This window comes from Larimichthys crocea, chromosome IV, assembly GCF_000972845.2.
Source record: "Larimichthys crocea isolate SSNF chromosome IV, L_crocea_2.0, whole genome shotgun sequence".
NCBI classification, from domain to species: Eukaryota; Metazoa; Chordata; class Actinopteri; family Sciaenidae; genus Larimichthys; species Larimichthys crocea.
The window spans coordinates 5,781,346-5,806,170 of record NC_040014.1 but is presented as its reverse complement, the minus strand read 5'-3'; the positions used below and the strand labels follow the sequence as shown (position 1 = coordinate 5,806,170).

The 24,825-nt window shown below is 43.8% G+C and overlaps 3 protein-coding genes across 15 annotated transcripts in view; 2 read left to right on the top strand and 1 right to left on the bottom strand.

The window, feature by feature from the left end:
* Positions 1-565: 565 nt before the first annotated feature.
* Positions 566-4,106, top strand: spag16 (sperm associated antigen 16). Its single transcript, XM_019258607.2, has 3 exons — positions 566-1,546; positions 2,533-2,637; positions 3,288-4,106. Exons 1-3 carry the CDS (start codon positions 581-583, stop codon positions 3,933-3,935), a joined length of 1,719 nt encoding a protein of 572 aa, XP_019114152.2. The 5' UTR covers positions 566-580; the 3' UTR covers positions 3,936-4,106.
* A 975-nt stretch (positions 4,107-5,081) lies between these two features.
* civh18orf54 (chromosome IV C18orf54 homolog) lies at positions 5,082-13,138 on the bottom strand. Of its 3 annotated transcripts, none has more exons than XM_027278645.1 (15): positions 12,953-13,135; positions 11,135-11,270; positions 10,763-10,919; positions 10,496-10,663; positions 10,141-10,291; positions 9,983-10,052; positions 9,557-9,758; positions 9,261-9,349; positions 8,989-9,094; positions 8,809-8,892; positions 7,987-8,074; positions 7,834-7,891; positions 7,571-7,732; positions 7,426-7,481; positions 5,082-7,044 (listed from the first exon to the last, which is right to left on the bottom strand). In XM_027278645.1, exons 2-15 carry the CDS (start codon positions 11,267-11,269, stop codon positions 6,897-6,899), a joined length of 1,674 nt encoding a protein of 557 aa, XP_027134446.1. In that variant the 5' UTR covers position 11,270; positions 12,953-13,135; the 3' UTR covers positions 5,082-6,896. The 3 variants fall into 3 exon arrangements, 2 of the variants coding, with proteins under 2 accessions (XP_027134446.1, XP_010751450.2); XM_010753148.3 differs by having other exon boundaries at positions 12,671-13,134; XR_003462377.1 differs by having other exon boundaries at positions 6,905-7,044; positions 7,358-7,481; positions 12,671-13,138.
* A 4,482-nt stretch (positions 13,139-17,620) lies between these two features.
* The window catches only part of mbd2 (methyl-CpG binding domain protein 2), a 28,068-nt gene continuing 20,863 nt past the window's right edge, over positions 17,621-24,825 (top strand). For 2 of the 11 annotated variants that reach the window (XR_002041931.2, XR_002041930.2), the window contains exons 1-2: positions 17,623-18,157; positions 22,951-23,110. Coding sequence is in view for 4 of the 11 variants with exons in the window: in XM_019258608.2 (XP_019114153.1) it covers positions 18,045-18,157; positions 22,951-23,110 (273 nt within the window). In the remaining 7 variants the exon portion in view is untranslated. Of the gene's footprint in view, positions 18,158-22,950; positions 23,111-24,825 lie in introns of all 11 variants that reach the window. The other 9 variants (XR_003462373.1, XR_003462371.1, XR_002041933.2 and 6 more) reach the window with 8 other exon arrangements.

The window sequence follows — 24,825 nt, the reverse complement described above, 5'->3', positions numbered from 1 at the left end:
CATAACCTACAGGTCTTTATGTCTGACTGCTTTTTAAAGTTCTGCACACACTGATGCTATTCAGTATAATTTGAAGTGTCAATATTAATCATAAAAGGAACTCCTATCAAACATAAATAGAGCCCTACAACAGAATAAATACATCAAACCCTTTAATACTTTGTTCATGTCTATTATGAATGACAATGGGTTATATGTTTTCATTAAGTTATTAAAAATGATGCATTTGTTTTGATAGTGTAGAACTTTTCTGAACAGTTAACTGACCCTCAATTAACTGTTCAGAAAAGTTTGTTTAGGTCACAACCCAATTTGAATTACAAAGTGTTTTAAAGTAAATAAAAAAATTATTTGCAATTAGCATCATTTTTATAAAATACTGAACACTGAACATGCATATCTATACAATATTTTACAGAACAGATTTCAGATCAGAAAAGGTGTCAAGAGTCATGGAGTTGCTATAGTAACACGGTAACAACAGAGTGTGCGGGTAGAACTCAGCTCTGAGCACAGTTACCGTAGAGCACAGTTACCGTGGCAACAAGTAAACAAAAAGCTCAGAGGCAGAGCAGAGAAAATGTCAGCGAGGAGAAAAGAGAGAGCAGAGGGAGAGATCCTCTCAGAAGAGGAGGACAGGAGGAGTGTTGAGGATGAAGACTTTGAGGAGGTGATGAAGGAGGTTGCATCCTCCACTGCTGCCAGAAAAAAAACTGCACCACCCAAACAAAATATCATCCCCCACATCCCAGAGGTAGTGGACGACTTCCTAAGGAACTTCCTCCGGCGAGCTGGCCTGACACGGACTCTGAACAGCTTTGAGGCAGAGTGGTACGGTCCAGCTCAGAAACTCCTGACAGGAAGTCTGACAATGGCGGGGACAGGTGTCTTCTTCATCCCTGACGCTCTGACACACAGGCAGCTCCTCCTGTCTGAGCTGGAGACAGTTCACAGAGAGACAGACCAGCTCAGACAGGAAGTGCTGGTGTCAGGGGACAGCCTGGTGAGGATGCAGAGGGAGAGGGATTTCCACTGGTTACAGTACCGACGAGTCGCTGAGAACAAAAACAGGCTGATCGAGGACTTCAAACAGCTGAAGAAACACCTCCAGTCCTACGAGCCAGCGCTGAGGCAGCTGGATGATAAATATCAAGCAGCTCTGAGGCAGAAAATGCTCATCAGTCTCCAAAAGGACCGAATTCAAAACACCACAGAAGAAAAGCTGAATCAGGAAAAGGTCAGTAAAGAGAGAAGCACCAAAAGAAGCAACAGTGGTGATAAATCATCATCAAAAAGCAGCATCAGACACACCGGACACCAAGAGGACACAGACTTCCCTGTCTACAGCTGCCCGCTGAGCTCTCACCTCGCCCAGGTGAACTTTGAAAAACTGAAAAGTCCCAGTTCATTCAGCTTGTCCTGCACCATCAGGGCCCATGAGCTTCCCATCAGCTGCATCGACCTCCATCCACAGCAACAGATCCTCGCCTCCGCCAGTGACGACTGCAGCTGGAGGCTGTGGGCGCTGCCAGCCAACGGAGAGAAGGTAAGAGTAAGATGTTCATGTATTCAAATCCATGAGAGAGATGGAGTGAGACTCTGTCACAGTAGTTGAGATGAGACAGGACAAATGTACGTTGGCCCAAAGAGCATAACACTCTGCAAAGCTAGCGTCAGTAACGATGGAGAAACTACAAAGAGACATCTAGATTTTAAAGTATTAACATCAGGCCACCCTCCAAAGCTGCTCCCCAAAACACATTTGCTCGATGAGTTCTCTGAACCTGTAACCGTTAAGCTGCCTTCACATGACAAGAGATTTCCTCTCAGCTCAACGTAAAGGAGGGTGCAAAGGCAAGCGAAGCGAGCTGCAAACCTATTTTCTAAGCCTATATCTTGAGTCCAGCCAGCAGATGATTTGTCTCATCTCATCAAGCATCAAGGTGCTTGAGGCCTGGTTCCATTGCCAAGCTTTTGATTTACCAGTTGATCTATGTTCTAACCCCGAGCTTTGTGACTGAAAGAATGAGTACGCTGATACTGGAAGCTGAAATGAGTTTCCTCTGTTGGGTGGCTGGATCCAAAGGGAGCTTGGAGTAGACCTTTTGCTCCTTCATGTTCAAAGGAGCCAGCTTAGGCAGATCAGGGATCTGATTAGAAAGCTTCCTCTGTGGATCAACCTTCCTTTGGAGGTTTTCCAGGTGTGTCCAACTGGCAGGAGACCCCATGGCAGACCCTTTTTAAACTAAGAGTAGAGAGACATAGATGGAGATAATATTCAAAGAAGGGTGAAGGAATGGATTTAACATGAAATGAGAGAAAGATGAGATATTGTGAGACAAGCTATGAGATGAAATGATAATACATGACATGACATATGACTATATGAACTAACAAACAAATGGGATAATGTGATGTTTAATGATGACCGACCAATGTTTAAAAATGAGACAAAAAAGTCAATAAAATAATATTTTGTTAACATGTAAAGGTCACTGTGATTGGCTGATGTCATGCAATCTCTGTTGCCAGGTCGCTCAGATGGTACTGACAGGTGAGGGTCACTCTGATTGGCTGTCTGGCTGCAGTTTTCATCCCGATGGAGTAAAACTTGCAACAACCAGTGGAGACACAACGGTAAGTTCATCTTGAGGTACAATAATTTCTTCATTGATCCCACAGAGAGAGAATCCAGGTGTTACTGCAGCAGGTTTTATCCAGGTGTACTCCTCCTCATTGTCTTTGTTGATGCATCTAACAAGAGAGTTGGAAAAGAAGTTAGCAACTGAGTCCTCAGGTGTAGAACAAGCCACTCAAAGGTCTTCATGACATGTGGCATAAGACACAAGTCTGTAGTCATTGAGAGCGTTGGAATGTCTTTTTTGGCACTTGAACATTACAGGCAGTCTTCAATAGTTTGGGCACCTTCCTCAACCAATCATCTCCATTTCATACTTAGAAGTAAACCCAACAAAGTATCTTAGTAAAGAACTGTTGAGGTTCTCAGTCATCTTTGAATCTGGGGCAACTTGACTTCTTCTTTCTGACTGACTGGTGGGGAGTTCCAAGTATCCTAGGCAGCATTGTAGACCCAGCTCATAATGACTGTAGTCAGAGTCGTTAAAGTCACATGAGGTCAGGTGTAGATTGCTGTTTAGTCTCCCTGGAATGGATGAAAGGACATCATTGTAGGTGGTGGATAAGTGGTACCTGAGTAAGGTTTCTATTCTTTTCTGTTCTCCTGACCTTTTGTCCTGTGGTTGACTCTTGGATGGTTCTTCCTGCAGGTGCGACTCTGGGATTTATCTCACGGCTGCTGCGTGTTGACCCTGTCCGGTCACAGCCAGCCCACCTGGGGCTGCTCCTTCCACTCATGCGGTCACTTTCTGGCTTCCTGCTCTGCTGACAAAACTGCTAAGCTGTGGGACCTAAACAGCCAGCGCTGCCGCCTCACACTACGTCGCCACACCGCCTCTGTCAACAGTGTCTGCTTCCTGTCCTTCTCCAACCTCCTCCTCACCTGCTCAGCTGACAGAACCCTCGCCATGTGGGATGCCAGGCTGGGTGTCTGCACCGCTACTTTTCATGGACACCAGCACCCCTGCAACCACACCACATTCAGCCTGGCAGGAAACGCCATAGCCTCATGTGACTCCCGTGGCATCATCAAGCTTTGGGACATCAGGAAACCTGCGTTGGCTGCGGCCACAGTAGATACCGGACCACTGGCTGCCAACCAGGTGGCATTCAGCCCATCAGGAAAGATGCTGGCTGTTGCCAGCAGCGACGCTGTGGTCAGAGTGGTGGAGGTTGATTCCTGCATGGTGAGCTGTCTGTCGGGATACAGCGATGCTGTGCAGAGCGTGAGCTTTGACCACAAGGGGGAGAGTGTGATGTCAGCAGGGAGTGATGGTGTGATTAACATCTGGTCATGACATCATGTGAATGAAAAACTAAGGTAAAAGCAGCTGATGATGTTTTATAAAACAAGTTTTTTTGTTGAAATATTTTCTCTGACAGCAGAAGTAAATCTTTTTTTTCATTGAACAGAAGTTAAGATTCTTGAAATGTTAATTATTGTCTTACACAGGCAGCTGTATGTGAATTTTCAGTCTATACAGTAATAATATATTACTTAAATAAATAATATAATACTTAATAGACTGTACACCTTTCTTTCAGTTCAGATTCGGCTCTATTGGACAGTTTTTGATACTCTCTGAATACATTTTGATATATCCCACCATACTAATGATTACAGGTTACTTCAGGAAATTCATATTTTTTTTGTGCACCATGTGGACCCTTTTTGACCAAAACAAGCCTGAGGTTGAGCAGAATTTCCATGGTTACATAAGTTGTACCTGTGTCACAAAAGAAAGAGCCTTCATATTTTATACATTATGAAAAACTTAAGGGGGCACTCCACAGATTATACACATACACAAGCTCAGGTTTTGCTGGTGATGGTGGGTTCATACAAATATTACAGTGTTCACCTCAACAACAAACTGGACTGGTCTGACACAGACGTCCTGTACAAAAAGTCAAAGTCGACTCCACTTCCTGAGGAGACTGAGATCCTTCAGAGTGTACAGGGTTAAACTGCATTATTCTATGCAGTCTGCTGGGGAGGGAGAAACAGAGGAAGACTCAACAAACTGGTGAAGAGGTCCAGCTCTGTCCTGGACTGACCTCTAGACTCCACAGAGGAAGAGGGGGAGAGGAGGATGCTAGACTGCTACTCCCACCATGTAAGATGGAGATCTACCACAGGTCCTTCATTCCAACAGCTGTCCCACTCTGTAACACAAGCATGACTTTTTATGAGTACTTACTTATGAGTCATTTCTTATCAACCTTCTTTACACCAGCTGCTGTGACAAGTGAGTACTGCTCAGCCTGTGATAACAGAGGTATGTAAGTAACCTTGATGATGTCATCATTGTAATCTGAGGGGCCAGAAATTCATAACTGTCAATCTGTCACAAAATGGAGGTGTAGACATTTCAAAAGTTAAAGTGAAGCTGTGAAACAGGTCCAGTTCCTGTTCACGTCAAAATGATCACTATTACACAGTGAAGGTTGTAAAGTAAGAGGTTTTAATGTGAGCTGAAGGAGACACGTCTGTTACATGGGAATGAAAACATTAAACATTAACAAGATTATTGTTACAAAAGCATCATTTTCATATTCAGGTCTCCTTTGTGCCTGAACACTGATTTGGCTCTTTAAAGGTTCGAAATGTGAAGTAAGAGAGGAAACACTGTCTGTCTGTCTGTCTTCATCAGCGGAGAGACAAAACATATGAACGGATCAATAAGAGTTCAGAAAGAACTAAACTCTGGAGGATGGAACCAAAAGAGACCGTTTCCTCAATCCAAAGCGTTCACGTCATATGAGGGGCGTTAACGTTCGTGTGATAAACACGTTCAACATTCAACATGTTTGTCTTTCAGGCACTTGACTGATTACGCTCAAAGTTTGACATATTTCAGGCTCAGATTGTGGCACAGCATTCATCAGGATAAGGCAGACTGTCTCATCTGTAACATGCTGCTGCTTTGAGCTTTGGATGCTGGCACAGAACACTTCTTCTCTCTCCCTCAGTCTGAGGAATAAATACATGTTTTAACAGATTCTTTCACTCATCATATCAGTGTTCAAATAATCTATTTTGCCAAAATAAGTTATATAGTTTGAAACCTTGTTGAGTTTCAGCGTGTAACAATTAACACATGAGAATATGCTGAACCTGAGCATGTAACACTTCATAAAGCAATGATGCATGTTCAAACGTAAGCTAATATTAATGTAGCTGCAGTCAGCTGAGGTTTAGTATGTAACAGTCACCTTTTAGCATAAGAACAAGCTAATGGCTAACGTAGGCACGTAACATTTATCATAATAAGGTAACATTGATGTGGACAAAGGACACTTTCAGTGCATTGACAGACTAGACATCAAATTCAACATTCATATTGGCACTTAGACACATTCATTTGACACCATTAGTGTCTCGGCAGCTGAACCGGTGCTTGGAGTCTGTTGAATATTGTGGAGTATGTTAATATTTTGTCTGTCTCGTCATTTCCTCTCTCAGTTTGAGTCCCACTGTTATCACTGAGATGCTGCACAGCGTCACCCTCATCTGTCATTTAAAGGCAGATATTGACCAATCACAGATATGTTGTTATCTGCAGATATGTTGCCTGATAACTTCTGCAGAAAAATCAATGCTATTTAGATCTATTAACATCTATTTATCTATTTGCACTTTCTTCTTCTCGGCGATATTTGAAGGATCACGGTAAAATCTGTGAGTCTACTTGCATTATAAAAAAGAATATTGGCCAATATATCAAAATCTGAAGTTTTTAACCAGCTGATATCAGTATTGGCATTGGTCCCGAGAATTCAGTATCAGTTGTTGTAAAGTATTCAGTACAGAGAAAGGTCCTGGAGATTGGCAGCAGGAAAAGCAGCTAGCTCCATCAAAAGTGCAAAAAATCCACAGTCAAACAACTCCATCACCGTGCTGCATCTTTCTGAACAGATGTAGAAATAGAAATAGAAAAGAGAAAGAGGCGTGACTTAGAGGCAGGTCTCTTAACACCTTCCTCTCACAGGACGGCTCCTTTACTGGACAATTTTTTCCCCACAATGAACCAGAACAGACGGCGAGTTAAGAGCTTCCTTCACTGTAACACTAACACATAACTTCATCCCACATTTTATGAATGTTCTTTTCTGGTTTGGTCTCTTCTCATCTAAAATACAAATGCTGAGCTCGATTCACTCTGCACAGTTCGTCTTTTGCTGCAGGACATGACAGGAAACACAAAGGAGGGGACACTAACAGGAAGTCCCTGGCTTTGATAGACAGCCTTGAAGCTTCAGGAGGGTTTGTGCTGAGAGCAGACAGGTCCGTCAGCAGATGAAGAGGAGTAGCGCCCTTCGTCTTCGTCTTTCTCCTCTTCCTCTCTGTGTTTCCCTCTGGGTTCTTCCACCAGCACCTTCAGCCGGCTCAGGTGATGCAGAGCTCTGAGGAAGGAAATACTCTTTATTAAATATTTAATATTGCTCTGTACTCACACTAAACTGTTAGTTATTAATTAATTAGTTGATTGACTGCCTGATTAAAGGGCGCAGGGAACTCGATTTAGTCTCAGTTCTTTCATATCTATCAGTCATGAAGGGAACAGAGCAGCAACTGAACCCCGTTCAACAGTGAAGTGTTTAAAAGTATCCATACCTTTTTGATAGCCAGTATTTAAAATGGTTTAAAAAAAACAACAACACAAATCTACAATCAGATTATCAACCCAAGGCTGCCTAAATGAAGATCCACAGAGACCTGGTATGCAGCACTCTTCAAGTTGCTGCAGGGTGTGATGTAAATCCTGATGTGTGACGTGCTGTTACCTCTGCAGTGACGGTCCACCAGGAAAACTCTCCAGCTCTGCTTCAGCTTCAGTCCTCTGCAATAGAAACACAACTTTGTGTAATCTCAAACACGAGCTCTAGAAACACACTTCTGCTTAGAGACCTGCAGTGTGACTGTTCATACGGGCTTCACTGGTGTCTCCTCTGTCTGTAGCCTGTCAGTGAGTGGCGGAGCTGCCGGTGTCTGTCTCTGCAGCTTTGCCTCCACCGCCTGCAGTCTGAAGAACATCTGTTTGAGAGCTTCCACTGGACCGGGCTGCTTAAAGTTGCTGCTTCCATGGAGGACCTGGGAGAGCCAACAGACAGGAGATGTGTTGAGTCAAGTTGAGCCCAGCTGTACCACGCAGAGAAAGGTGAGGAAGTGGAATAGGACAGTCTAACACCTACCTGTGCTCCTCTGTCAGTCTGAGCCTCTGTGACGCCCCCTACTGCTGCTGCTGATTCCCTGCAGGTTCAACATGCATCATGTCTTCATTCAGTGTGTATGTCAGTGAGCATCAGAGCTAACAAAGAAGGTGTAGGAATGTGAAGAAGTCTTACAGAGTGACTGGATGACGGTGTGAGGAGGAACACAGGGAGTCCACAGACAGTCCACAGACAGCTTTTTCAGCACAATCAGTGAGACCATCTACAACAGCAGCAGCACTGATTATGTTCAATAATACTCTCAATAAAACTCTTTTTTAAATGGTACTGTTTGTGTCATCTGATCAGAACTCTCTCCTAAGAAGAAGCTCTGACCGCTGACTGTCAGTTTCGTGTCTAACCAAAGCAAACCTCTGTGGCTGTGAGGTGAAGCCAACTGCAGTTCCTCAAACAGCCACTTGAGGCTGGCTCCAGAAGTGAGTCAGTCTCCATAAGTCCCCATGTTGAAATGTCCAACTTCACAGCAGAAATAAACATGTTGACAGCCTGGTACAAAAAACTGTTTTGGTCTCTGTAGCTAATTTCTCTGTTCATGACAACTGTACTGAGGGTGAATTTATATACAACTCACCTGCTTTTCAAAAACCTGTGGGTGACATAACGGAGACTACATCCATGTTTTATAAAATCTATGATTTGAGTGGATTATCCATTTTATTTATTAAATCATAGCCCACACAACACGTGGATGATTTATACAGATATTTGCATGGCATCAGAGCCGACCTGTGCATCACTTCCAGACCCTCCTGTCAGAGATCTGCACTCTTCTAGTGACTTCAGTTAGAAATCTGACTTTGATTTCTTTGTTTTTCATGTTAGCTGAACTGTTTAAGGTCAGCTGAGGTTAACTGTGTCTGTAGTATCAGTTGGCTAACACTGCAGCTGCAGGAGAAACTGAGATCCTTGGTGTCTTGGGTTAAGTCCTGGTCTCACCTGGATTTGCAGGACCTCCAGAACTCTGAGACAGAGAGTTCAACACCTGATCTGCCTTCTGGATCAGAGACTCAATCCTGTTGTCTGACATGAGGGGGAAACACAAACAGCAAAAATATTTATTCAGGGCTCTCTGACAAACATTTGATCTAGTTTCACATCAACGGTTCATGTCTGTACCTCTGTAGAGGGTTTCCATCATGTTGGAGCTTTTCTCTGCAGCGAGCAAAGAAATGTGTTCAGCAAACTGAAGCCTCAGATCTCCGAGAGTGTCTTGCCTGTCAACCTGATAAAACACACACACACACACACACACACACACACACACACACACACACACACACACACACACACACACATAATCACTGTGGGAGTTGGAAGTGTGTTCTTGGCCTTTAGAAACTGTGTGTGTGACAGAATAATCGACTTTAGCTGTAATTCAGTTCTCTCACCTGTGCAGGTGCCTGGTCGGGATCATCGTCCTCCAGCTCTGCAACCCAGGACGGAGCTCCGTGTTTGAGAGTTGCAGGTGGAAGAAGACCTGGAGGAGAAACATAGAACATCACCAAAAAAATCAAAACAAATCATAATTTAATACTGGAAATATTCCTCATCAGACTGTGGAGAATGATTATTTGTGCAGCAGTGGCTGTGCAGTGCTGTGTGGGTTCAGCAACATGGATGTGGATGAATCAAAGCATGAACCATGGACCCTGACACTGTTGGTGCTGCACAGGGCGTGCTGTACCGTGTTCTTCCCACAGCTCTGACTCTGTGGGCGGTGTTGGCTCGCTGAGGTCGCAGTGCTGGATCCAGGCTGGATAAGTCAGGTCCGGCACGCTGGTGATTCCAGAACAGTCCATGTCGGTCTTGTTGCTGGTGAACCAGTGAGGGAGGTGGAGCGACGCAGACGGCTCCGTCCACTCGGGTCGTGCTGCCCTGTGTACAAGCTGTAGGAGTCAGACAACAGTGAGGTTAAAGGCACAATGAGTGGGATTTGTTAGTTTGTTGATGTGGTGTCCTCACACCCTGCCCACCCACCCAAAGGTTATTGCCTAGAAACAAACATGGGAAAATAAGAAAATATAGGAAGAATATAGGAAGGCAGGGTCATAAGTGATGGTTGAGCTGTGTGTGACCTCAAAGAGACAAATTAACTGTGAATGGTAGTCACCTGATGGCAGCTGACTGAAGAGATGCCATCTTCTGTATTCACCGTGGCTGCCCCTGGTCTTCCTCTGCACCTGGAAAGGATTGAAGTAATCAAATGTAAAAAGTGATGGAGGTTTTTCACAAGACAGTAAACAGTGCAGACTATAACACAGCACTAACCTGGAGCTCCTGGGAGTTCTGGCAGGATGAGGGTGGTGATGGTGGTTCAGTTGGGGGGCAGGATGGCTGCTGCTGAGTCTGTCCCAGGCTCTGTGTGCTGGTCTGGAGGAGGAGGGGCAGGGCAGGGAGGCTCCAGACTGGGACAAGAACCCTGGATCAGTGGAGGAGACGAGTCAGACGGACACAGAGACTGCAACTAATCAATACTGTTATTATGATACATTTATTATTTATTCATTTAACGAAACAATATCTGAAATAGAGAAAACGCCACAATCCCAACATGATGCATTTGATTTGCATCAAGTCCTGGGATGAAGGCGGAGGTGGAGGTGGAAGTGATGTGTTTAGAGACCTTGGATGAAGGCGGAGGTGTGGGTGACAGGCATTGAGCCGTCGTGCGGGATGGACAGCAGCTCATCCGTCGTCATGGAGAGTCTGTCTCGGTTGCTCCTGTGATGGAGAGAGCTGACGGGGAGGTTCAGGAAGTCCAGCTCCCTATCAGTTAAACGCTCCCTGAGGACTGTGGGTAGACAGAAAAAACACACAAGGACGGGAACATTCAGAGAAACCAAGATAGACAGATGATTACGTAAACACACACTTGTTTGTGGTGACCTACCATCTTTGTTTCTGAGCGTGCTCACTCTGGCTCTGCTCAGCCTGGAGGGTGGACTGAGCGGCAGAACGAGCTTTCCTGTCAACGACTTGCTGTTCCGATGACTGCCCTCATAGTCTGCGATGTAGGCGTCCAACGCCGCCGAGGCTGAGTCATAGTTCTGCGATGGATCAATAAGTACAGGTATTTTTAGTGAGCCCAGAACCACTAAGACTTCAGGGCTTTAAACTTCAAATCAGAACAAGACTTAAATGGTTAACACCAACAACTGGCTGCGTTATGACAACAGGAAAGTGGATAATGATTTCCCCCACAGTGCCCCACCACTGCTGTAAAAAACAGACCCCCAGTAGAAATAGTAGAAGCAGAGTGAACCTTGTCTCTGTATCTGAAGGTGCTGTTGAGTTCAGGGGCCAGCAGGCTGCTCCTCAGATGGCCTGAGCTCGACAGCAGTGAGGTCACCGTCGACTCCGGAGACAGACAGTCACCGACCAAACGGCTCGACTCCATGCTGACCAAAAACAACAATAAGTACATCATGAGGTTATAAACGACCTAATGACAAAGAAAGCTGGTGTGATGCTGCAGAGGAGAGTAACATGTTCACTGTGGCAGAAGAGGTTTAAAATCCACAGATAGATGTGGATGTCTTTTTTTTCCACAAGCAGCATTTAGAACTAAAACATTAACAAAGACACAAGCGGAGAGGTGGATATGGTTTGATCCTAACTGACCTTCAGGCCAGACACACCGACAGTCTTTGTGACAGGTGAAAACTAACAAATCTTTTTAGTGTCTGTTATGTACCAGGTCAGAACATACTGACTTCACTGCTCATGAAGACAGACCACGCTGACTCGCTGCCTGCTATCGTGGTGCAGTCATTTAAAACATAGGACATGAATGAGGGAGAATCTTTGTCCTGAGTCGAGTCTGGCACTGCAGAGCCTGGCAGCCGTGCTAACTCACAGTGAACCAGAGAGAGTGGGACGTCTGCTTCCTGCCAGGGAAGATTCAAACCAGTGTAGTTTCTGTGACATGGTGCGCTGGTCTTACATCGCCCATAAGAGGGATGCTGAGTCAATGCATGACATTTAACACTATATTTATGTTAACTTGGACATGATGTCTGGTGATGTACTTGAGTTTTAACTTTAGTAAGTCAGTCCATAGGGACTTGGCTTGGGAACCAGAGGGTGGTCGGTTCAATCCAGTATGGACCAAAGTATGGTGGTGGTCTGGTAGCCAGACCCCAGCTGCTCGCAGGGTGCTGCCCATCACTCCACCATCCCTCTCCACATATGCCAATGAACCATTGTACATAAACCTGTGTGTGTGTATTTCGGGTTAAAATCCATGTAAAGTGAGTGAACAAAATAATTTTTTTAAATAATTAATAAAAGTATCTCTTCTTCTTCTCTAGCTGTATAACGTGCATGTACTGTAACAGTGTCACTGACAAACTGACCCCATGTTTAACAAAAAGTATCAAATCATGAACCATGAACTGACCACAGTGTGCTGTCAGGTGACTTTGGCCAGTTTGTCTTCATTTTAAAAATAAATAAATAAAAATAATAGTTAGTTAATAGTTGAATAAATGTTCAACTTGTTTCAAAGCTACTAAAACTGACCGACGTTAGTCTAACCGACAGCTAGCTGGCTAACAGCTGAACGCAAACACTACGTCACAACACCGCGAAGGTTTACGCCATAGACATATATACATGTCTATGGTTTACGCAATTACTACGTTTTTACGTACGGTAGTTCAGCGTATACACAAAGTTTATAGGATATATGTTCATTACGCATTCACGTGACGTTAACATATTGACTAAAAAAAGTTAGTTAAACTTTCCACTGACGTTCAAATGCACCGTGAGGCTAAAAACATCCTGACGCACTCACATTTAGTGCAGCATGTCCCCTGTCGGTCACTCAGAGCTCAGCCAGCTGAGTGCTGCTCAACTTCAAGTCTCCCGGGTTAGAGCTAACGCTCAGCTAGCTGCTCTGGGATCAGTTCTGCCGGAGACGTTAAACCCAAACACCGTTCAAAAACTTCTGGCTGTAATATCCATTGATGGGTACCGGTGGAGACGTCACGTTACATGACTCGCACGATAAGTCCTGTTACATTTTGCAGACTTTAATATCTTCGGGAACTAGCACAGTTTCGGCTCAGCTACCGACCTGCCGCCGCTGATAGTGACGTCACTGCCGCCCACGGTATGTTGTGGTAACGGAATGTGGAGGGAACTAAAGTTTTTGAGAGATTTGGCGCGTCAGTGAGCTCAATGGGAATTATTTGTAAAGCTTGTGTATAGAGTTGTGTTTTGCAGTGTGTTTACAAGAGTGACGAGAGGACCCTGCTGTCAGCACACTAACATTCAACTCAACTGAGTGATTACAGACTAAACATATGTTGGCCAACTATGAACGCTTCCAGGGAGCATTTGGTATTTACGGGAACGCCCACAAAACGTCATAGTCGTTTACGCCTAAAAGGGGGAGAGGGACCCGAAGTTGCTATGTGACTTTCTGCACGTCGAATAGACCCAAAGGTCCAGAGTTTAAAACAGCTACACAACTGAAACTGCAGGACCACAGGAACAAAACACGAGCAGGACTTGTAGTTCTGGTTTCACTGTATGTAAATTCCCAAAGTGTGAAGTCGATCAGACAGAGCGTTGTCGGTGCAGATGCATCTCTATCTGTATGTCTGTCCTTCCATTTTCTTGACAGAGGTAAAAGTTAGATTAGATATTTAGATATTAAACACTAGTTTTATAAGAATAACAATAAATAAACACAGACCATTCTGCATAAATCATTGTTGTACTCAAGCAAATGTTGGTACATTTTGCTGATAATGGTCACATTTACTTTAATACAATTTTCAATACTTTTACTTGTAATGGAGAATGTTTACAGTGTAGTTTTCCTACTATTACGCAAGCAAATGGGTTCCTGTGATAACTGTTAAGATCAAAACCAGCATGAGTTTAAGACATTTGGCACGCGTCGTCAGACATTCTCCAGAATCTTTGTGGATGTAGTCACCATGACGTCACTCTGAAGCACTGTTGTGAAACTCGGTGTATGCCTCCGTTCCCAGCTAATCCAAAAATGAACAAGGTGGATTGTGGGTGGAGCTAAAGTGGGCTGAATGAAGCCTGGTTACTCAAACAAGCTACCTGTGACAGCACCCACCTGTCAATCAAGGGGCCACACTCTTTATCGTGCATAACTCTAGCCTTAAAGGTCCAGTGTGTAAGATTGGGAACCTCTATTTTCAGAATAGTGCAGACGTGGAATACAATATTTATAACTATGTTTTCATGCATAAATAATCACCTAAAAATAAGAATCTTTTTTTTTTGGTTACTTAAAATGATCCTTTTATATCTACAGTGGGAGCGGGTCCTCTTTCATGGAGGCTGTGATATTGAAACACTGTGTTTCTACAGTAGCCCACAACAGACAAACTAAATACTGACTCTAGACAGAGCCTTTCAAGTGTTCTGTAGCCAGCCTCAAGTGGCTGTTTCAGGAACTGCAGTTGATGGCATTTCCACATTGGCTTTACTTGTATAAGACATGGAGGTGGTTTTTCATCTTCTTAATCTGAGGTTTAGAATCCTTCACCTTAAATGACTGCCTTCTTTCTGGATGTAGTCTTTCCAACTGGGAATCATAACCGTATGTCTTACTATATTGTCCAACATATTCTTTTTTTGTCACCTTTCTTCCTTCGAACAGGAGGAACAGGAAGACCATTTAAACAATTTCCCTGTGGGGATTAATAAAGTACTTCTGATTCTGATTCTAATTAAACTCCCTCAATGTCCCCTTAGAATTACCCTGAAGCAGCTGCTCATGACAAGCAGTTTTCTTCTGCCTCCGCCTAGCTGCATAGTTCTCACTGTCAGAACCTGAGCCAGCTCTGCGAGCACAAATTTGGATCCATATACAATACTTGTGTAATCTAATGTTAGCTTTGACCTGATTGGGGATACACATTTCAACTCCTTGCTGCACTCCTGCAAGACTCCTCACAACATTTATCACTTTTTAACACTTATTATTAGTGCTGTCAATTAACGTGTTCATTTTGTCGATTAATTTTAAAGAATTAACGCGTTAAAAAAAATTAACGCAATTAACGCGGTTTTGTTTACTTCCGGTGGCGGCCGCCATTTTGGATGTGGCAAAGTAGAGCTTTGTTTCCCAGATATATTAGTGTGTGTGTGTGAATGGGTGTATAAGAGGCATTAACTTAAAGCCCTCACGGAGACTGCGCCCTGCACGGTCGCCCACATTGCCCACAGCTAAAACCGGCCCTGCTTGTATTAGTTTACGGGCAGATCTGCCACATCCAATATGGCGGACGTAACGTATCGCAGCAACGGACCAACCTGCTCAATGAGGCATCTATGTATATGTCTATGATCTATCCTAACTAAAGGAGAGTCTATGGCGAAAAGATGGATAAGGATGGACTTTTAGGGGGAACATTTCATTTTAAAAAGTTGCCTGACGGCTCGTTGGACAAAAACAAGGCATTTGCACAGTTTGCAAAGCGGAAAAGTGGAATTTAAATTCCACAGAAGTAACACGACTTTAACATATCACCTCAAAACAAAACACCCTGTCTACACTACAGGAGTGTGGCACTCGTCAGTATATTTCCTCATTCTGGCTTTTCTCCGTTTGCACTGTGCATATGTGCACCTTAAGCCAATAAAATGAATGAATTTAAATATACTTTCTCTGTGTTTATTCTACATTAATTTGATCATTTTACATAAATAAATATTCATTATAAGCTTCAGTCTCAGAAAAATGCATTTAATTTATTGATACATTTATTGATAGATTAATCGCGATTAATCGCGATTAATTACAGAATTTTTTGCGATTAATTAGTTAATTTTTTTTAATCGATTGACAGCCCTACTTATTATGTAATGTCATAATATCATGGATCTACTTGTTCACCTCCTCCTCCCGCTCTGGTCACCACAGTTAGCTTCTTTGTCACTAAACTCTGTCAGCATGTGTCCCACCCTGCCATCCTGTCAGAGATTGGAAGGAACTGTGTCAGAACATCGTCACTCCGGGAATGCAAAGTCAGCATCAAAAAATGAGTTGACAAAATTGTCACGGCAACACAAGCTACAACAATTCAAATCTTCCACAGCGGTGAGCACTTCCGCTACCCAGAGGTCCCTGCTCCCAGGGCTCATGGCTGCCCCTTTAACCCATGAGCCTATGACGTCAGTGGTGGCATAGAGAGGTGAGGGAAGAAAAAAAACAGCGAGCGTCACTCTGCTGCAATATCCATGCACCAGAAAACACAACATCACCCTCAGTACAGTTGTCATGAACGGGGAAATTAGCTATAGAGACCAAAACAGTTTTTTGTACCAGGCTGTAAACATGTTTATTTCTGCTGTGAAGTTGGACATTTGAACATGGGGACTTATGGAGACTGACTCACTTCTGGAGCCAGCCTCAAGTGGACATTTGAGGAACTGCAGTTCTTGGCACTTCTACATTGGCTTCACTTCACAGCCACAGAGGTTTCTGCTTGGATAAACACATGCAAGTTAAAAAAACAAAAACAAAGCATGAAGTCAAGTTGATTCATATAATACGATGGAGTATTAGGGCCACATTTAAAATTGAATTAATTACGAGATTAAATTTGTTATTAAATGTGGCGAGAATTAATTATGAGATTAAATTTGTTATTAAATGTGGCGAGAATTAATTACGAGATTAAAGTTGTTATTAAATATGGCGAAAATCTATTTACGAGAATAAAGTTGGTATTAAATATGGCGAGAATTAATTACGAGATTAAAGTTGTTATTAAATATGGCGAGAATTAATTACGAGAATAAAGTCGTTATTAAGTATGGCGAGAATTAATATATTAATATGGGAATCCATACGGTTTTTGCCCGTGCCATGGCATGTAACGCCGCAGCTCAGAATTGTGTGTTTTTGTGAAAGTGAGTACCTTTGAGTCGGCTGTGTGTAGCCTAATAAACCTGCAACATAATCAGTAAAGCTTGGACATTGGCTGTGTTATGCATTTACATCTGCATGCACCTACACCTACACTGGCACGCGTACAGGCCCTTTAAACCACCAGCATGCGCGGACAGTGACAAAGGGCCATTATAGCATAGGTTTCACAAACAAGGAGATACTTCATCTTTTGGCACATCAGCATTAAATAGTTATGACGGAGTATTAGGGCCATATTTAATAACGACTTTAATCTCGTAATTCATTCTTGCCGCCATATTTAATAACGACTTTAATCTCGTAATTCATTCTCGCCATATTTAATAACGACTTCTCGTAATTAATTCAATTTTTTTATTTAAATGTGGCCCTAATACTCCGTCGTAATATAACCTTTTGACGTATTTTATAATTATTTAGTTATCAGATTCAAATCTCACATATTTATTAACAATGTTGTTTGTTTGTTTTTTTTACTTATTTGACTAATCTACTTTATGATCTCCAGATAATGGGATAAAATCATTCAAGCCTTAACCACACTCAGCTTCCGTATAATAGGGACTTAATGAGTAAATTCATAGACCACGACAGAGTGATTGTCTTACATAATAGACGATCTACAGAGAGAGAGAGAGAGAGAGAGAGAGAGAGAGAGAGAGAGAGAGAGACTCTCTGTGTGTGTGTGTGCGTGTGTGCGTGTGTGTGCGTGTGTGTGTGCGTGTGTGTGCGTGCGTGTGTGTGTGTGTGTGTGTGTGTGTGTGTGTGTGTGTGTGTGTGTGTGTGTGTGCGTGTGTGTGCGTGTGTGTGCGTGTGTGTGCGTGTGTGTGTGTGTGTGTGTGTGTGTGTGTGTGTGTGATATCGCAGACGTCACAGCCTGCCTGCCGTTGGTCCAGTTCAGTTCAGTTCAGTTGAGATCAGATCGGATCAGAGCCGTTGGTTCTCTGCGGAGGTTAACTGAACTAAATCGGGACTTGAAGTCCAGCCTAACCCGGGACAGCTCACAGTCTGAACCGGGACACTTATTTTTTTAATTTTTACTTAACCCGATATAAGCACCATAAACAGCCGGGGCGGAGGGAGGGACCGCCGCCGTTAACGTAACGTCCGTGACGTCGGTCCGCCCGGGCTGCTGCTCCCGCTGTGTTTACTACCACGCTGTTCGTCAGGAGGGTCCTCATCGGCGTTTCCGTTAGTGATCGATCGATCCGATTTGTAGCCTAATCGTGGGATCGATAAGTGTGTGATGATGGAGAGGAAGAGGACGGACTGTCCCGCTCTGCCGCCCGGCTGGAAGAAAGAAGAAGTGATCAGGAAGTCCGGACTGAGCGCTGGAAAGAGCGACGTCTACTACTACAGGTACTCCTTCACTTATCGATCAGTCACCGATCGGCCCGGTCCAAACGGTGATCGATCGGCCGAGCTCTGGGCTTCATCCGCTCTGAACACAGCTGTGTTCATCAAAGTGTCAGAAGTTCAGTGAAGCTCACAGAGTGTCTGCTGGAGGTGTTCACTGCCTCTGTGGTAGTCAGGTGCCCTTATGAAACAACATGTCATATTTTATCATAGATCATAAGAGTTCATATCCTGTGGAGTCACTTCAGGGCAGGGCCAGAACCAGGACTTTAACTACTGAGGTCACGAGCCCCTCCCTCATATCTGACTGTTTAATTACATGTTTGTAAAAGAAATGATCCCTCATAAATCACTTCATTATTTATTGGCACAAAGTGGGTGAGGCTGAGATCAAACAGTGGCTGATAGAGATCTTGATTTAGTTTCATTTCTGGGTGCTGTGTCACTCCACTGTCAGACTGTGTCACTCATGTTCATCATAGACTGTATAAAACATGGACGCGGCTGCTTGACGTCACCTACAGGTTTCTGAGGAACCCTTGTTGTGTAAGTTCAGTGTTGTGCCTCTGGCTGTCGCCAGTCCTGCCTCCGCCGGCTGCCCGGTAATGCAAAGACATGGAGCATGGGTGGAGCTGAGGCGGGCTGAATGAAGCCTGGTTGCCTAAACAAGCCACCTGTAACATCACCCACCTGTCAATCAGAGCAGCCACGATGTTAATTCTTCATAACTTTAAGTCTTAATATAATGTGAACAGGTGAGTTGTATATAAATTCACCCTCAGTACAGTTGTCATGAACGGGGAAATTAGCTACAGAGACCAAAACTGTTTTTTGTACCAGGCTGTAAACATGTTTATTTCTGCTGTGAAGTTGGACATTTGAACATGGGGACTTATGGAGACTGACTCACTTCTGGAGCCAGCCTCAAGTGGATGTTTGAGGAACTGCAGTTTTTGGGGTTCGTGTTGGCTTCACTTCACAGGCACAGAGGTTGGCGCTTGGTGTTCACTGACAGGTCTGTCGGCAAACTCAGGTGATTTGCATTTATTGAGTTAGTGTGTGGGACGTCTGATTACACTCACATTTCTCTTCCATTAGTGTGAATATATGAAAAATGTGTCCCCCTGGAATTGAAATATGTCTTTAATGTTGTGGGCTGTTCAGAAAAATGATGGCGGTATCTTTGTACCAGCATGTAATAAACACACGTCACTAGTTTTAGCGTTATACGTTGGTTCTTGGACTGTTCATGTTGCTGCTACTTGACACATCCCAGCATGACTCCTCTAAATAATATGCCGCTGCTGACTGCTGTTATGCTACTGTATGCCACTCAAAACGACATGTTTCTCATATTTCACTGACAGATCCGACTTCACATCAGCAGGAAAAACGTTGTTGTAAATGTTATATACATATCAGAGACCTGCACAGGCCAAGACCACCAATATCACTTTAAACTCTGTAAGACGTTCTGTTTCTGAAACACACAAGAACACACGTGCTACTAAGGGGTAGGCCTACATTTATTATAGGCCTCAAATGTAACCACTGTGAGCTTGGTTCTGCTTAAGGTTTCTGCTGCTTACAGGACGTTTTTCCTCGCCACTGTCACCGAGTGCTTGCTCATGGTGGGAATTGTTGAGTTGCTGTAGATGTAGATGTAGTTGCTGTACGGTCTAGACCTGCTCTGTATGGAAAGTGTCATGAGATAACTTCTGTTATGATTTGGTGCTATGTAAATTGAGTTGAACCTGCAGTCATGCAGACTGTCAGATAATACAGATGATAATAATCCTTTTCTCTTCTTTCTTTTTGGAGATGGCAAAGTCAGGACGTCTCGGCCTTTGCTGCTTCGATCGTGACCTTTCTATTCAGTTTGTCTTTCACAAGTCCTCATACTCTGTTAGTGCAGGCCTTAATCACTTGAGTACTCTCTCAATGATAGCAATAAAAATAATACCCACCGTCTGTTACAGAGAAGCATGCATGGGTGCACAACAGTCAGTGGTTCCCAACCTGGGTTTGCCAAACATCATGGATAATTTATACAAACATCTGTTTATAAAACTATAAAAATATCTATGTTTTTGTCCTCACTATTTAAGGATACTTGGCCATAGGTCATTTGTTGGCCACACCCCTGTGACCTGTGACCTGTGACCTGGGATCAGTTTTTCCTGCATTCCAGCATTACAAGCACGATGAAAGGAGATGCATCTAAATCTGAGCTGAGCCTGGACTATTTAAAAAAAAAAACTCAGCGTGTCAGGTGTGACCTGATCTGATGGGTTTACAGACCTTTACTGCATGTTAGTGCTGGTGCTGTGCAGCTAGTGTAGCAAATGCAGACATGTAAATTAAACCATGTAATTCACATGAAAGCGTCTATTGTTTAACTGATTGACACAATGATGACTCTGATGATTAATCAAATCAACAAACTGGTCATGGCTTTGATTTTTCTCTTTAAGATTCCAGTCCCGGTTGCAACACCTATGACTAAGTGCAGGAAACACTGGTTGAACAGCCGCTTGTCAGAGACAACAGAACAGGGTGCTGCAAACAAACTGTCTGTCCGTCTGTGCCTCGATAACGGTCACGTTTCAGTTCTGCTCTTCCCTAAAGCTGCTCAAAGTTCAGTCTGTTCAGGCTTTTACATTTGTCCTGACTCTGTGTCTTCACTAAGTACTGCTGCGTTAGATGGTAGAGGAAATGATATCACGCCTGGTGCAGGTCTGTGGTGAGCCTGTGACGGCGCAGAGCCGCCGGGCTGTTTTCAGAGGGCTGCGTTCACTTCCTGTTGATAGGCGGCAAGTCAGAAACATCTGAACATGAAGGAGATCCGCAGCTCAGGGCCGACACTCGCCTTTACTTTCAGTTTGCCTTGTAATGTGACTCATCAGTTCCAGTAAGGAGACCAGTCAGCAGGTCGACTTACTGGAACAGCAGCAACACCCTGCTGGGGCCTCCGCTGGCTCCATCTTTACAAATTTGTACTGTTTATCGGGAACTGGATTTCAAACACGGATTTCATCTTCATGTAGCTTCAATGAAGAGCTGGAGCAAGATGAAACGCTATATATATGATACACACACACGCTCACATGCACTTACACAGCCTCTGATCTTTGCTTTGTTGCTGCTGACCTACATGTCAGACACAGCTGAATGACTGTGTGGTGTGTCTGCGCTTGTTCTTCTGTCGTTGTGGGGACCAATCACACTTTTAGGCCTTTTGAAAGCTCAAAGATGTTTTTAGTAAGTGAGGACATTTTGTCACTTCTTCAAAGGCCCAGCCCGTTTGAGGTTTAACTCTTGGTTTTTTGGTTAAGGTTAGAATTAGGCTTTGGTTAAGCTTTGAGGTCAGGGGATGTATAACTGTTTGCCAGTGAGGGTCCTCATAAGTATTAAATTACAAATGTGTGCGGCTGTATGTGCAGAGCGGTGAAGGAGGAAGTGTGACAGTTGCTGCTGGTGTCAGATGTGATGTCATAGCTGTAGTTCTCAAAATCAGTACAGAGTTTGAACTCGCGCCCTTGGGAGTTTAAACTTGGCAAGTGGAGCGGTAACTTCCTGTAGTCGCCGCTCGTTTTCTGACAGCTGCTCAGAGCCAAGACATTGTTTTTGCACCCATATGGATCCATATGGATTAAAGAAATGAGATGTAATGTTTTAATTAGTGAGCGTTAGAGGTTCTGTTCCATGAATCCTGTTACCGTTGGACTAGAGCTGGGCCGATCTATACATTTTCAAAGCGGTTTGATATTAAGTCCAAAGACTGGACCGGACCAGACTAGAATTGTGTTGCTTGTGACTCAGCCACTCTGGAGTGGAAGAAAATGAAGAGTCTGTAAAGTGAAGTGTAAGCGGAAGTGCTAAAAAGTGAAGTTCCTCAAACGTCCACTTGATGCTGGATACAGAATATGTTCCATAAGTCCCCATGTTAAAATGAAATAAACATGTTTACAGCCTGGTACAAAAAACTGTTTTGGTCTCTGTAGCTAATTTCCCCGTTCATGACAACTGTACTGAGGGTGAATTTATATACAACTCACCTGTTCACATTATATTAAGGCTTAAAGTTATGCAGGATTAAGAGCGTGGCTGCTTTGTTGGCAGGTGGGTTCTGTTACAGCTCGTTTCAGTAATCAGGCTCCATACAGCCTGACCCGCCTTGCGTCTTTGCTGATTTTTTTTTTGTTTAGCCGGGAGGCAGAGAAATGGGGAGCTGTGTATTCTGAACTTCAGAAAACTATAAGTGATGTCATGCATACACCGTCCATTCTTTATACGGTCAGTGTTTCCCACAGTACATTCCTGCAAATGTTTCACAATAAAAGCCCTGTTCAGAAATGAAGGGTGAAATGCTAGCAGGCTTTTAATGTGAAAACATTAAGTGTTTAGTGCATTTTAAGCTCAGCTACTCTGCTAATGCTACATGCTGCAGACAGAGCTGAGAGTGTTGTAGTGACCACCCACTAAAGGGTTAACATCGCTGAGAGGTGCAACTTGTCTGCTTTTAATTTGCCACAATGGCTCGTAATTCCTGTTCAGTCGTTTGACACAAAATCAGACCGGTTTAAGCTTGCACACTGTACTAGATCCAGGCTAGCTGTTTCCCTCGTCTTTTAGTCTTTGTGCTAAGCTAAGCTAACTGGCTTCTGGTTGTAACATTTTATTTAACAGATAGATATGAGAGCGGTACCAGTTTCTCACCAAAGAGAAAATTAATCTAAAATTCAGATATTATCTTTAATCATCAGTCATCTCTCTTCCTTCCTTCTTTTCTCCAGTCCTTCAGGGAAGAAGTTCAGGAGTAAGCCTCAGTTGTCCCGTTACCTCGGAAACACAGTGGATTTGGGATGTTTCGACTTCAGGACGGGGAAGATGATGCCTGGAAAAATGCAGAAGAACAAACAGAGACTCCGACACGACCCGCTCAGCTTGGCCAAGGTAACACTGATGGATGACACGTGTGGGGGAGGGCGGTGGTTGTGCTGTGCTGTGCTGTGCTGTGCCGTGGTCAAATTGTGGGCTGTCAGATTATCAGATTAACACAGCTCTTTCTGAAACAGGTTCACAGTTCTGCATGTCAGCTGACAAACGCTCATTCACCAAAGAGGAAACCCTGTCCAATGACGGCTGAACCGTCTGTCTTCTTCTGCTCTCATCATTCATGTGGCAGTATGCAGTGTTTACCGGGGCTGTAGTACTCAAGATGTTTTATCTCTGACACTTAGACTTAAGTTGAATGCATCTATCCGGTGCACGTTAAGAGCAAAATAAAATGTCATCTCAGTGTTACGTTACATACATTATATACACTGATGATGATAAAAGTGTGTTTGGATATTTGCAGTGGATACTGTAACGTCAGTTAATGATACCTGTGACCACAGATTTCTGGGGTGCTCGGATGCAGGATTTTCCAGTTCGCGCGCATGTGTGTGGTAGCATCTATGGCAGAGTGACAGCTGGAACTGACAGCCAAAGCACTCCGTGGCCATAGACTATAAGAAATGTGGAAGTAGTCTCCATGACGTCACGTACAGGTTTCTGAAAAGGTGGCATCTTGGCAGTCCTGCCTCTGCAAAATGGGCAAAGGCATGAATCGTGGGTGGCTGAGGTGGGCTGAATAAATTCTGGTTGCTCAAACAAGCCACATGTACAGTTGTCATGAACGGGGAAATTAGCTACAGAGACCAAAACTGTTTTTTGTACCAGGCTGTAAACATGTTTATTTCTGCTGTGAAGTTGGACATTTGAACATGGGGACTTATGGAGACTGACTCACTTCTGGAGCCAGCCTCAAGTGGACGTTTGAGGAACTGCAGTTTCGGTACTTCCGCTTCACTTCACACCCATAGAGGTTGCTGCTTGGGCAAAACGATTAGCATCAACTTCGACTCAACCAACTCAAAAGGTGGTCCAGAAATGTGTCATTTTTTATGACTTGTATTTGCTAATAATATTAATTATTGATAGTAAACTGATCACCTGACTGTATAATGACGACTCGTTTCAAACTTGACTCATGCTGTTTGACTTTCAGTCTTGTTGATGCTTTGACCCGACCAGGCTTCTCTTGATTTCGCAGCCGTTTTGACCCACATGTGTCTCAGTTCTGTGTTTGGACCCGGACTTGTGTTTGACATGACTTCAGTGGTTGTGAATGAAGCTGGGTTCTTCGATTCAGCTGCATCACATTTAGCACCTTTAGCCGCATTTTCCGACATTTACGAACATGAGCAGATGGGACTCATTAACATGTTCTGGAATCCATCTAATTAAATTTGAATGATCATCCAACCTGGGTCATCTGACACACACGCAGTCTCCACACACACACACACACAGTACCAAACCCGACTCCGTGAGGATGAATCCACCTCCAATACTAACTGATTGTTACGAAGCCCAAAAGCAACATGATGGTTGTCATTTTTTAATATACCTTGATGTGTGAGTGGTCAGTCTGATGATTAGAGCTCTGTCTGAGGCGTCGTGATGATTTGAACAGACATTATCAGACACAGGGATCCGTGCCGTGCTATGAGCTACGCTAACAGATCAGTGTGACTGCATTAATGTGCTCCACCCACACGGATCAGACTGTGTGTGTGAGGTCAAGTGTGTGTGTGCTGACATGTCTGTGTGTGTTGTGTTTG

What these genes read in the sequence shown, in the direction of transcription:
- spag16 (XM_019258607.2), top strand. Translation starts at nt 581, where the DNA reads ATGTCAGCGAGGAGAAAAGAGAGAGCAGAGGGAGAGATCCTCTCAGAA. An exon ending in TGCCAGCCAACGGAGAGAAG is followed by an intron (nt 1,547 to 2,532) that starts GTAAGAGTAAGA and finishes CTCTGTTGCCAG; the next exon opens with GTCGCTCAGATGGTACTGAC. An exon ending in CAACCAGTGGAGACACAACG is followed by an intron (nt 2,638 to 3,287) that starts GTAAGTTCATCT and finishes TTCTTCCTGCAG; the next exon opens with GTGCGACTCTGGGATTTATC.
- civh18orf54 (XM_027278645.1), bottom strand. Translation starts at nt 11,269, where the DNA reads ATGGAGTCGAGCCGTTTGGTCGGTGACTGTCTGTCTCCGGAGTCGACG. An exon ending in CACGCTCAGAAACAAAGATG is followed by an intron (nt 10,664 to 10,762) that starts GTAGGTCACCAC and finishes GTCTACCCACAG; the next exon opens with TCCTCAGGGAGCGTTTAACT. An exon ending in GATGGAAACCCTCTACAGAG is followed by an intron (nt 8,893 to 8,988) that starts GTACAGACATGA and finishes CCCTCATGTCAG; the next exon opens with ACAACAGGATTGAGTCTCTG.